This window comes from Camelus bactrianus, chromosome 3, assembly GCF_048773025.1.
Source record: "Camelus bactrianus isolate YW-2024 breed Bactrian camel chromosome 3, ASM4877302v1, whole genome shotgun sequence".
In the NCBI taxonomy this organism is placed as follows: domain Eukaryota; kingdom Metazoa; phylum Chordata; class Mammalia; order Artiodactyla; family Camelidae; genus Camelus; species Camelus bactrianus.
In genome coordinates this window covers 106848889-106860977 of record NC_133541.1, presented here as the reverse complement: position 1 = coordinate 106860977, position 12089 = coordinate 106848889, and the positions used below count along the sequence as shown (strand labels likewise).

At 41.4% G+C, this 12089-nt stretch overlaps 1 protein-coding gene across 6 annotated transcripts in view; it reads right to left on the bottom strand.

Moving 5' to 3' along the window:
• The window catches only part of ABLIM3 (actin binding LIM protein family member 3), a 108234-nt gene that overhangs the window by 54919 nt on the left and 41226 nt on the right, over positions 1 to 12089 (bottom strand). For all 6 annotated transcript variants that reach the window (XR_012505700.1, XR_012505701.1, XR_012505699.1 and 3 more), the window contains one exon: positions 849 to 1032. Coding sequence is in view for 1 of the 6 variants with exons in the window: in XM_074360908.1 (XP_074217009.1) it covers positions 849 to 1032 (184 nt within the window). In the remaining 5 variants the exon portion in view is untranslated. The remainder of the gene's footprint in view (positions 1 to 848; positions 1033 to 12089) is intronic.

The following is a 12089-nucleotide window of genomic DNA, read 5'->3' as shown; positions in this document are numbered from 1 at the left end:
TTTAAAAAATTGCACACGTGTACTCCAATCATGCTTTACTTATGACTTAATCAGAGCAAGCCATTAAATTTTAACGTTATTGGTGGGCAGAGTGGAGGTTTTCTTAATTTTTTCATCTCCTTAATGTGGTGCTTGGCATACAGTGGGCCCTTAATGTACATTTGCTAAGTTAAGAAGTGACTGGAACTCTGGGGGTCGGGAGGAGGGAAGGGGTGAGCTTTCCATCACCTCTTGGATGTCTTGAGAGGCTAGATGATTATCATTACGATAATGAAAAGAATAATAAAAGCAGATACAATTATGAACCAGTCACTGAGCTAAGGTCTGCACACCATTTCATTTCTCTTCATGAAAACCCAGTGAAGCTTGGACTGGTTTTGAAGCCTATGTTACCAATGAAGCTGAGGCTTACAGAGACGGGATCACCTGCCAGGGTCATGGAGGAGGCTATAAACAGATATCCTGAGACCACATGTGGCTGTGGGCAGAGGAGCTGGAGCCAGATCTGTGGTTTCCAAACTGAGTTTTGAGAGGTCAGGAGACTCAGTGGTTCCTCTGGGGCCTTTTGATGGGAAGTGGAAGGCTAAGTGTGGGGGCTCAGATCCTCACTCTGGCTTCATTGCAGGACAAGCTAGTGTTTTCCATTAGATCACACTGGACAAACAGGATTCAGCTGCTAAAAGGTTTGACAGCCACTGGCCTGTCAGATCCTTCCACTCCTGAGATTCTAGAAATCCAAGTGTCCAGCATAAAGCCATGCAACTCCCAGATCAGCCTGGGAAAGGCCATTTCTTCCCTGTGCCAGGGGCCCAGGCAGAGAGTCCAGCCCCCACCGGTCATCCGCTCACCTGCACAAGCTGCACACAAAGCACTTGGGGTGGTAGGTGCGCCCCAGTGCAGAGATGACCTCGCCCGTGATGAAGTCCCGGCAGCTGTCACAGCGGGTGCCATAAAGCTGCTGGTAATCCTGCGTGCAGATGTACTCCTGGTTCTTGAAGAAGAAGCCAGACTGGGCCAGGCCACAGCCACACACTTGGGGAAACAAGGACAGAAACAAAGGAGGATGAGTCCAGGGAGGGTGTACAAGCACGAGGCTCTCGATGGGGATGAGACTGGGGTCTGACTTGCTCACCAGTGGCCAGAGAAGGGTGACTCGCTGGACCTCAAGGGCCTTTGGGGCCAAGGTTCTTTAAAGGATGGCTGAAGACCGCTTGCATCACAGTCACCTGGTGGGCTTCTTAAGGTGCAGCTGCCTGAGCCTTGATCAGACTCCCTGAGGTCGAGGACCAGGCACCTGCATTTTAACATACTCCCCAGCCAATCCTGACACAGACTGAGACCACCAATGTTGTACAATCCTCTCAAAACATGGATGAAAAGTTTAAGGCTCTGTGGCTCATGCAGTGCAACATAGCTGGTGGTATCATGAGTTTGAAAAAAAGAATCATTCAGTTAAAAATTTCCTGGACACTTCCTGTGTGCATGACCCTATGCTAGGTGAAGACAGTTTAGGATGGCAATGGGATATATGGTTTGAAGATTATAATGTGTCTTCACCACAGTCATAGAAGGTGGATCTGTTCCCAGGCAGGAATGATAAAACACAATCACTGAATTGCAAAGACGTAACAGTATATGCAGAGGGAAGACCTTATAGAACATACATCATTGGGGATAGGCCATGGGTAGCAAGTGCTGAGAGTGTGAGGAATCACTGAAAGCTTTCTGGAGGAGGCGGCAACCGAGTTGAACTTTGAAGGAATGGATTGAGCTAACGCACAAAGGTAGGAAGTTGCAAGGGATATTTGTGTGGAGATGGGGCTGGGGTACGGACGGTGTTATTAGGGAGTGGAAGGAAATAATATAGGAAAATATTGCCAGGCCAGTTGGAGAACGAGGAGCGAAGTTCAGTTCAAGATGTTTAGGCTTTGTGGGAAACTGAGAGGCCATGAACAGTTTTGCCCCCTAGTTGTGAAGAACTTAAAAAATGCTCAGACATATACAAAACTAGACAGAAGATTATAATGATTCCCCATCACCCAGCTGCAGAAATGATCAATTGTACTGACAACTTTTGAACAGAGAGGCAACATGATTTAAAATTTTTTTTTACATAGTATTTTTTGGAGGAGGGGAGGAGGGAATTAGGTTAATTTGTTTTAAGAGGAGGTACTGGGGATTGAACCCAGGACCCTGGTGCATGCTAAGCATGTGCTCTACCACTTGAGCTATATCCTTCCCCCCAAGAGAGGCAACATGATTTTATAAGGTCTTTAGGGATATTCTTGTGGGCAGTAAGAAGAAACGTAGGGCAGATGATAGAAGAGCAGGTGGATATAATTATAGGTGTCTGAACAACAAAGAATTATAGATGTCCCTCGCCCAAAGGACTTAGAAATGTGGGAAATGAGATTTCCCTCTGAGACTGAAGTTATGAAATCAACACACAAAATGGGCAGAGCAGAAAGAGGCTAAATTTCTTCTAAGAGATCAAATGGCTCTCAGGGGCACCGGAACTGCTGAATGTATTGATCCAGCTAAGGCACTGATGGGTCAGCCAGGAAGGGGCTGGTCAGCAATGAAGGCAAGGCCACTGGAGAGCTTGTTCAAATCCCATGATCAGCTCCCCTTGTTCTTAGTCTGCATGCACCAAGTGACTCTGATCGTTTGACTTTGTGCATGGAGTGCCTTTGGGAGAGAAGCAGCAGATCAGGGCAACGTGAACTAGTATAACGGAGAGTTACACCTCTTGTTTATGTTATAAACAGGCACTCTGGTTTTATACATCGGTTTCCTGAAGATGCGGTCAGCATATTCAGCTTTATCAAGTGTGATCCATGGGGTGGGGTGGAGGGAACCACCAAGATAGTTTCCAAGCCTGTAATTGCAAGGACCTGGCCTGGACTGGGTGACATCATCCCAGTAAACACTAGCTCATCTTTAACAGGGAAAGTTGTTTTGCAAAAGTAGCCAGGTTAACAGTAGGAGGGACTTTCAAGTGAATGCCAGAAGTTATTTCACAAGTGTTTGTTCACTGTGCAGGCCACAGATAGGCTTAAAGGGCCAAGGTGAGGGAGGAGGGTAGCTCCAAATGTCGCAGCACCAGGGGACCAGGGGACAGTGCAGGACAGTGCGAGGTGCAGTGTTCTGGGAGTCAGAGCACCTGGGCTCTGGTCTTGTCACTGCCACTAACTCTCTGGGCGACAATGAACTTGGACCTCTGTTGCCTGGGGCCTCTGCTTACCTCTATGGAAAACAACAGAAGCTGGACAAGGAATGACCTGACCTTTTCTTCTGACACTGACATCCTGTGAGTCTGGAAGGAGAGCTTCCTTCAGGGCTGACTATGCACCTAAACACTTTAAACTCCCTGTGAGGCAGAGCTGGCAGCCCCTGGAGACCACCCTTGCTGGGAGGCAGGACGTAGGAGTGGAGGTGGTGGTGGTTGGTGGGGAAGGGTTCATCTTCCACCAGCCTTCATGAAAATTCATCACGTCAGACAATGCCTGGTCTGGAGGGCAGACAAGGCCAGAGAACAGGCTGTTCTGGGGTGTGCAGGTGGCAGATCAATTGACTTCATGGCTGTGGAATTAGTTAGGCCATGGCCTACAACCTCATTGGAAACAGCTCCTGTTTTTCCCCCTTCTTTTCTCTCCTCTGTGTCCCCTGCCAACTCCATTCCCAGAGCCACCTTTCCCAGCGGAGAAAACCTGGAGGCCACTGGAAAACTTGGAACAATCAGTTCCTTCATTTCCCCCAAGGAGCTGAAGGAGGAAGTTTTTGGTAGAAAGGATGTAAAGGTTGATAAGAATCTCAGGGGCAGCTGGAAATACAGTGGGGAACACGGGGTGGAAGGCCAACTGGGCCAGCACAGCAGATGTATCTGAGGCTGAGCAAAGCCCCACATTCAAATAACAGGAAAGGCCATGGAGAGGGTCTGCAGCATGGAACTGGTGTGGAATTAATATACCCTAGGCAGTCGTCATTCTGTGAATCAAAAAAATGAAGTCTGTTAATTTAAAAAAAGATCATATGATTTAACAACGGAAGAGAGTATGAGAAGTCAGAACTGCTTTGAGAAAGTCCAGAATGAATGCTCACTGTACCACTAATGCCTAGAAAGAGGCCTTGCACACAGCCCGGCCACGTTTCAGGGGAAAATGTACTGTTTAACTGGTCACTGGACACTCATCCACATTCCTATTCTATCACTCCGGTGCTGTGTGACTTTGAAAAAGTGACCTCACCCCGCTGAGCTTAGTTGCCTCATCTGTAAAATGAGTGGGCTATGTGCTAACTGAGGACACATCCAGAGCTGAGAGTCTAGGATTCTGTCATAGAATTCTATTGATCTTCAACTTTTCAAACGAGACAGTCTTATGGAATTCCAAAACCAAAGTGTTAGAAGGGCCCCTGAGGGCGTGCTCACTCATTATTTTAAACATTTAAATTGTGAAATATATTATGCATACAGAAAAGGTAGCAAATACGTACAGGGTAAAGAATGATAATAAAATACGCTCCCAGGTCCCCACTGCCACGTTTAGGAAACAGAACATTATCAGCACCTTGGAAGCCTGTTTCTGTCTCCCTAAGAGCACCCGCCTCCCACACTGTCCTGAACTGTGAGTTGATCATTCTCTTGCTTTTCTTTACAGCTTTACCACCTATGAGGTATCCACAAACAATATATTGTTTAGTTTTCCCTGTTTTTGAACTTGACATTGATGGAATCGTACTGCATTTGCCCTTCTGTGTAGATTTACTGCTTCATTCTCTAGTATTATGTTTCTGAGACTCATCCACATCAAAGCAGGCGATCACCCGTCACTCATTGTCACTGCTGTGCTAGATTCCGCCGTCTGATTACGTCACAGTCGATCTAGTCCACTGCTGAAGGACATCTGAGCTGCCTGTGCTTTTTTTCCTCCTTTATGGAAATTTTGCTTTGAACATTCTTGTATTTGTGAGGTGATGCCTCACTGTTTTCCAAAAATTTTTTCCCATTTATATTCCCACCAGCAGTTCTCACTGATCTATATTATCACAACACTGGTTTAACACCTGACTTCTTATCTTTAGTCAACACAGTGGAGGTGAAGTGATATCTTATCGTGGTTTTCAATTTCACTTCCCTGATGGTTAATGAAAACTGAGAATCTTATTATATTCTTGTACACCATCTGAGTTTTCTTTTCTATTGCTGAACAATATTCCAATGTATGGATTATACCACATTGTGCTTATGTATTCATTGGCTGATGGATATTTGAACTGTTTTGTATTTTTGGCTTTATGAGTAATATTGCTAGGAACATTCATGTACAAGTTTTTGTATGGACATGTTTTCATTTCTCTTGAGCATGTATCTAGAAGTGGAATTTAGAATTCTTGGGGTTATGTGGTAACTCTACCTTTACACCTAGAGGAACTGCAAGACTCTTTTCCAAAGCAGCTACATATTTTACATTCCCACCAGTAATGTCTGACGTTCCAATTCCTCCACAATCTCACCAACACTTGTATTATCTGTCTTTTTCTGATTACAGCCATCTGAGTGTGCATGACGTGTATCTCATGGTGGTTTGATATGCATTTCATTGATGGCTAATGATGTTGATCATTTTTTCGTGTGCTTATTGGACATTTATATAACTTTTATATAAACTTTTATATAACTTTTATATAAATGTCTTTGGAGAAATGTCTATTCATATACTTTGCCCTTTTTGAAACTGGGTTGTCTTTTTATTATTAAGTTGTAAAAGATTCTTTACGTAGTTTAGATATATAAGACTTCTGGCAGATATATGATTTGCAAATTTTATCTCCTATTCTGTGGGTTGATTTTCACATTCTTTAAAAAATTTATTTTGGTGGGGGAGGTAATTAGATTGATTTATCAATCAATCAATCAATCAATCAATCAGAGGTACTGGGAGTTGAACCCAGGACCTTGTGCATGCTAAGCAAGCACTCTACCACCAAGCTATACCCTCCCCAGACTTCCTACATTCTTCATGGAATATTCTGAAACATAAGTTTTTAATTTTGATGATGTTCATTTTATCAAATTTTTAATTGTCTGTGTTTTTTTGTGTCTTATCTAAGAAGGTTTTGCCTAACTCAAGGTCACAAAGATTTACTACTGTATTTTCTCTTAAGAGTTCTATAGTTTTAACTCTTATATTTAGGTTTTTGACTTATTTTGAGTTGAAGAAGAATGCAACTTCATTTTTTTGGTTTGCATATATATGTTCAGTTTTCCTAGCATCATTTGTTGAAGACTATTCCTTCCCTACTGAATTAGTTTGGCACCCTTGTTGAAAGTCAACTGACCACAAATACAAGGGTTTATTTCTAAGTTCTCAATTCTATTCTACTGATCTATATGTCTATCTTTGGGTTGCCACCACATTGTCTTATTTATGGTAGCGTTGTAGTAAGTTTTGAAAGTGGGAAGTTTGAGTCCTCCAATTTTGTTCTTCTTTTTCAAGATTGCTTTGGCTATGTCCCTTCCCTTCTGATTCCATACGCATTTTAGAATCAGTTTGCCAATTTCTGCAAAGAAGCCAGTGGGGATTTTTATAGGGGCTACATTTGCTATAAACTGAAGAGTGTCCTCCCCCAAATTCATATGTTGAAGCCGCAAGCCCTAAAGTGACGGTATTTAGATTGGTGACCTTTAGGAGACAGTGAGGTTTAGATGAGGTCATGAGGATGGGACCTTCATTATGGGATCAGTGCCTTTACTAGAAGAGACACCAGCAAGCTTCTCTCTCTCTCTCTCTCTCCCTGACATGGGAGGACACAGTGAGAAGGTGGTTGTCTACAAGCCGGGCAGGGAGCTCTCCAAAGAACCCGACTATGCTGGCACCTTGATCTTGGACTTCCAGCCTCCAGAACTGTGAAAAAATAAATTACTGTTGTTTAAGCTAGCCTGTCTATGTTATTTTGTTACAGCAGTCTGAGCTAAGACAGCACCAATCTGCAGATCAATCTAAAGACTACCGCCATCTTCACAATATTGACTTAAGACCCACAAATGTGGGATATCTTTTCATTTATTTAGATCTTCTTTAGTATTTTACAGTTTTCAAAGTATAACTTTTGTATTTTGTTACATTTATTTTTATGCTACTGTAAATGGAACTGTTTTCTCAATTTTATTTTCAGATTGTTCACTACAAGTGCATAGAAATACAATGGATTTTGGTATATTGATCTCGTACCCCTGAACCCTGATGAACTCGTTTGCTAGTTCTAATAGTTTTTAGTACATTCCTTCGGATTTGTTATATACAAGATCATGTCATGTACAAACACTCTTACTTCTTCTTTTTCAATCTGGGTGCCTTTCTATTTCATTTTCTTGCCTAACTGACCCGGCACGAACCTGCAGTACAGTGCTGAACAGAAGAGGGGAAAGCAGACATTCTTTTCTTCTTTTTGATCTCACAGGGAAGCAGTCAGCCTTTCACCATTAAGTATGAGTTAGCGGTGGGTCTGCCTTTGTCCTTGAAAGACACTTTTGCTAAATACATAACCCTAAATTTACAGTTATTTCTTATAGTACATAAAGGCATTATTCCACTGTTTTCTGATTTCCTTGTCGCGGTCAAAACCTCAGATGTCAGCTTATTTACCATTCATATACAGAAGATCGGTCTTTTCTCTCTGGCACTTTCGTGATGATTTTTTGTTTCTGGTGATCTGCAGTTTCACTATGATGTGTGTAGGTCGAATTCTTTTATATTTTTGTACTGGGATTTATTAAGTTTCCAAGGATCTGTCTTTCATCAGCTCTAGATAATTCACAGATGTTATCTCTTCAAACACTGTCCTCCCACTCACATTCTCTGTTACACATCTCTAGAACTCTGATTAGATACAGTCAGACCTCACTATATTCTCCGTGTACAAACGTCTCTTTTATTTTTACCACTTTCTTATATTTGGGGGCTATACGTATATACCCCTCTCTTCACTAAATCTTACAGCTTTTTAATTCTCCCTTCAGCAACATTTGATCTGCTATTTAATCCATACGCTGAGTTTTTAATTTCAAATATTATATTTTTTATTTCTAAAATATACGTTATTTGTTTCCTTTTCAAATCTGCTGTGCTATTTATTATAATGTGTTGTTTCTTGCTCATTTTTCTGGCTCGTTTAAATGTATTGAAAGTAATTATTATATAATGTCAGAAAATTCCAATCTATGAAGTCTCTGAGGTTCTCCATTGTTTCTGCTGGCTCTCCCCCAGTACGATTTGTGTGTTTTTGACCGTGAGTTACTCATTTTGCTAATGGTGTTATCTGTAGGAATTCTCGGAGGTTAGAATAAAGCTGAATTCCTCCATAGAGGATTACCATTTTCTTCTGCTATTTGTGAAGTATGGGGCCACTTTCTTGTAAATTCTCTGTTTCAATTTTAAAAAAGCCAAACATACAGCATGAAAATAAAATGTGAGTCCATGTAAGGGATGGGTCGTGGACAGGCATTTTGATTCAGTGTTATTCTTTTCTACCCAGTGCTGAATTTGGTACAGGCCAACTTTCTATGCTGTTTCCTTCTCCAGTTTACTTCTCATCCATCTAGACACTGAGAGGAAGCTCTCTGTAGGGGGAAATCTCAGCGTTACTCACAGGCCTCCTGTTAGAATCCTACTTTGATCAGGCTCTCGGCTCTGACTCCTGTTCTCATGATCCATATAGTCATCAAGGTAAAAGTTCAAGGCCTTAAGATTTAGCATAAACCATCAGGATTAAACCTGGCATTGGCAGTCACACCAGGATTTCTGCTTTTTTAAAAAAATTTTTTCACCTCTGCAGATTCCTTCCTTTCAAGTGCACATTAAAAGGGTCATAAAAGAAATTCATAAGAGATTTTAGATTTTTCAAATGAGAAGGCAACTAATTGAGGGCAACTAATCCCTATATTGGTTACTGCTGGAAACAAAAATCCTCTCTCAGCAAGCTGACGTTGAAAATATGCAGAAAAATAACAGTCTTTTTTGTTCTTAAAACCTCCATTAAAAGGGTTTATCTAACCTCCCTACGGTAGACTGTCAAAATGCCAAATTCGTCCCTTCTCTGTGTTCACATTCTTGAAATCTGAAGCTGCAGATCCTCCCACAAAAGGCAACATTTGTTTCTCCACAATCTTGAGTCTGGCTTGGCCATTTAACTTGTTTTGGCCACTGGGACATTAACAAGTACAACACATGCTGAGGCTTGAAAAGGTCTTGCTTACTGAAGCCTGTTCTCTTGTTGCATTTGGATCCCTGAGACCACCATGCAGACGAGTCCAAGCCAGCCCTCTGGAGGATGAGAAGCCATATGGAGACACTCAGGTCAAATGCCTGCCAACCACTGCCAGCTGAGCCCTCATAAATCACAACGAGGTGAGCAGACAAGAGCAGAGCCAGCTCAGATTGGAAGAACTGCTCAGCCAACCCAGAGAGTCATGAGCTACGCAGAAGATTGCTTTAAGCCATTAAATTTTGGCTTAAAGTAAAAGGTAACAAATCCAATCTCTTAAGAATATATTTGCAGAGTCATAGCTCAAACCTCCTTACAACAATTTTATTACACTTTGTCCTGTCTCAATGTGTAGGGATGTTAACGATGGTCACTCACTAAGACACTCTTGCAGGTCAACTTGCAACAAGGGGGTTTGCCAATTCTCAACATAAAATTTAAATCATATCAATTAAAATATATCCCATATAAGCTTCCATGGAACAAATTAGGGAATATGACTATGGAATTTATTTGCTCAGTATAGAGTCCAGTTAGATCCTGAGGAAAGAAATCTGGGATTTTACTCAATGGCAGAGAAAGTCAATCTCAGATATGTGAGGCTGAGGTTGGAAACAGGTACTAAAATGAAAAGATCTGGGGTTTCAACGGACCCCAGCGTGGTGTGAAGTGGTTCCTTAGGAAGTTAATTCAACATCAGTCACATTAAAGGGATGTGCACCTTGCTGTACTTGGAGACCTTGACAACTGTGGTCCGTCCTGGGCATTAGGCTTTTAGGAATGATAGTGACAAACCAAAAGCGGATCAAGGGGGAAGACTCCAGCATGATGATACAAGTTGGAATCATTTCAGATGAGGCCTAGTTTAAGGATGTGCAATTTAACTGGGCACGGGGCAGACTTGGCGGCCCCAGGGAAAAGCAATCACACAGTGCTCACCAAACTCCATGAGGACAAATCTAAAACCCACAGAGGAAATTATAGGTTTTTGGTCAAACATTTTCTAAATCCAGAGGACAATCCGACATCAGAATGGCTGCTCTGTAAAACAGAAAGCCTGGAAGAAAAGGTCAAGAAGTGGAGGCAGGAGTGGCATTTGCCAAGGACACTGGGGCAGGGAGCATCACCCTGTTTGGGCCAGAGGGTTCTCCAGGCTCCTTCAGCTGAGTCCCTCTTCCTAGGATCCTGCCACTAGCGAGCCTTCTTCTTTGGGAACTCCTAGCTTGGTTGAGTCTAGGGTTCTATAAATTAGCTATGGATAAGCTGTCACAATTAGAGGGAACCCAGCAACCATCTGCTCCTAAATTATAAACCCTACTGAGGTCAAGAAGTACCTTCTCAAGGTAAAATTGGGACCATATGCAGAAGACATGATACTGTATATAGAAAACCCTAAAAGCTCCACACAAAAACTACTAGAGCTGATAAAGGTCAGGTAGCAGGATATAAGATTAACATACAGAAATCAGTTGCATTTCTTTACACTAGCAATGAAATAGCAGGAAAAGAAAGTAAAGAAACAATCCTTTTAAAAATCACATCAAAAACAATAAAATACTTAGGAATAAATCTGACCAAGGAGGTGAAAGACTTATACAGGGAGAACTACAAAATACTGATTAAGGAAATTAAAGATGACTCTAAAAAATGGAAAAATATCCCATGCTTTTGGATTGGAAGAATCAATATTGTTAAAATGGTCATACTGCCCAAGGCAATCTACAGATTTAATGCAATCCCTATCAAATTACCCATGACATTTTTCATAGAATTAGAATAACCCTAAAATTTATATGGAATCACAAAAGACCCAGAATTACCAAAGCAATATTGAAGAAAAAGAATGAAACTGGAGGAATAACCCTCCTAGGCTTCAGAAAATATTACAGAGCTACAGTAATTAAAACAGCATGGTATTGGCATAAACACAGACATATGGATCAATGGAACAGAACAGAGAGCCTAGAAATAAACCCAAAGACCTACAGTCAATTAATCTTCAACAAGGAGACAAGAATATACAATGGCAAAAAGACAGTCTGTTCAGCAAGTGGTGTTGGGAAAACTGGACATCCACATGTAAATCAATGAAGTTAAAACACTCCCTGACACCATACACAAAAATAAACTTAAAATGGCTTAAGGACTTAAATATAAAATAAACCTTCTAGAATAAAACATAGGCAAAACATTCTCTGACATAAATCTTAGCAATATTCTCCTAGGGTAGTTTACCCACGCAATAGAAATAAAAGCAAAAATAGACAAATCAGACCTAATTAAACTTATCAGTTTTTGCACAGCAAAGGAATCCATAAGCAAAACAAAAAGACAACCTATGGAATGGGAGAAAATATTTGCAAATGATGCGACTGACAAAGGTTTAATTTCCAGAATATATAAACAGCATATACAAACTTAGTAACAAAAAACCCCAAACAATCCAATCCAAAAATGGGCAGAAGACCTAAACAATTCTCCAATGAAGACATACAAATAGCCAACAGGCACATGAAAAAATGCTCAAATTACTAATTATCAGAGAAATGCAAATCAAAACCACAATGAGGTATCACCACACACCAGTCAGAATGGCCACCATTTAAAAGTCCACAAATGATAGATGTGTGAGAGGGTGTGGCAAAAAGGGAATCCTCCTACACTGTTGGTAGGAATGTAGTTTGGTGCAGTCATTATGGAAAACAGTATGGAGATTCCTCAAAAGACTAAAAATAGACTTACCACATGATCCAGCAATCCCACTCCTGGGCATATATCTGGAGGGAACTCTAATTCGAAAAGATACATGCACCCTAATGTTCACA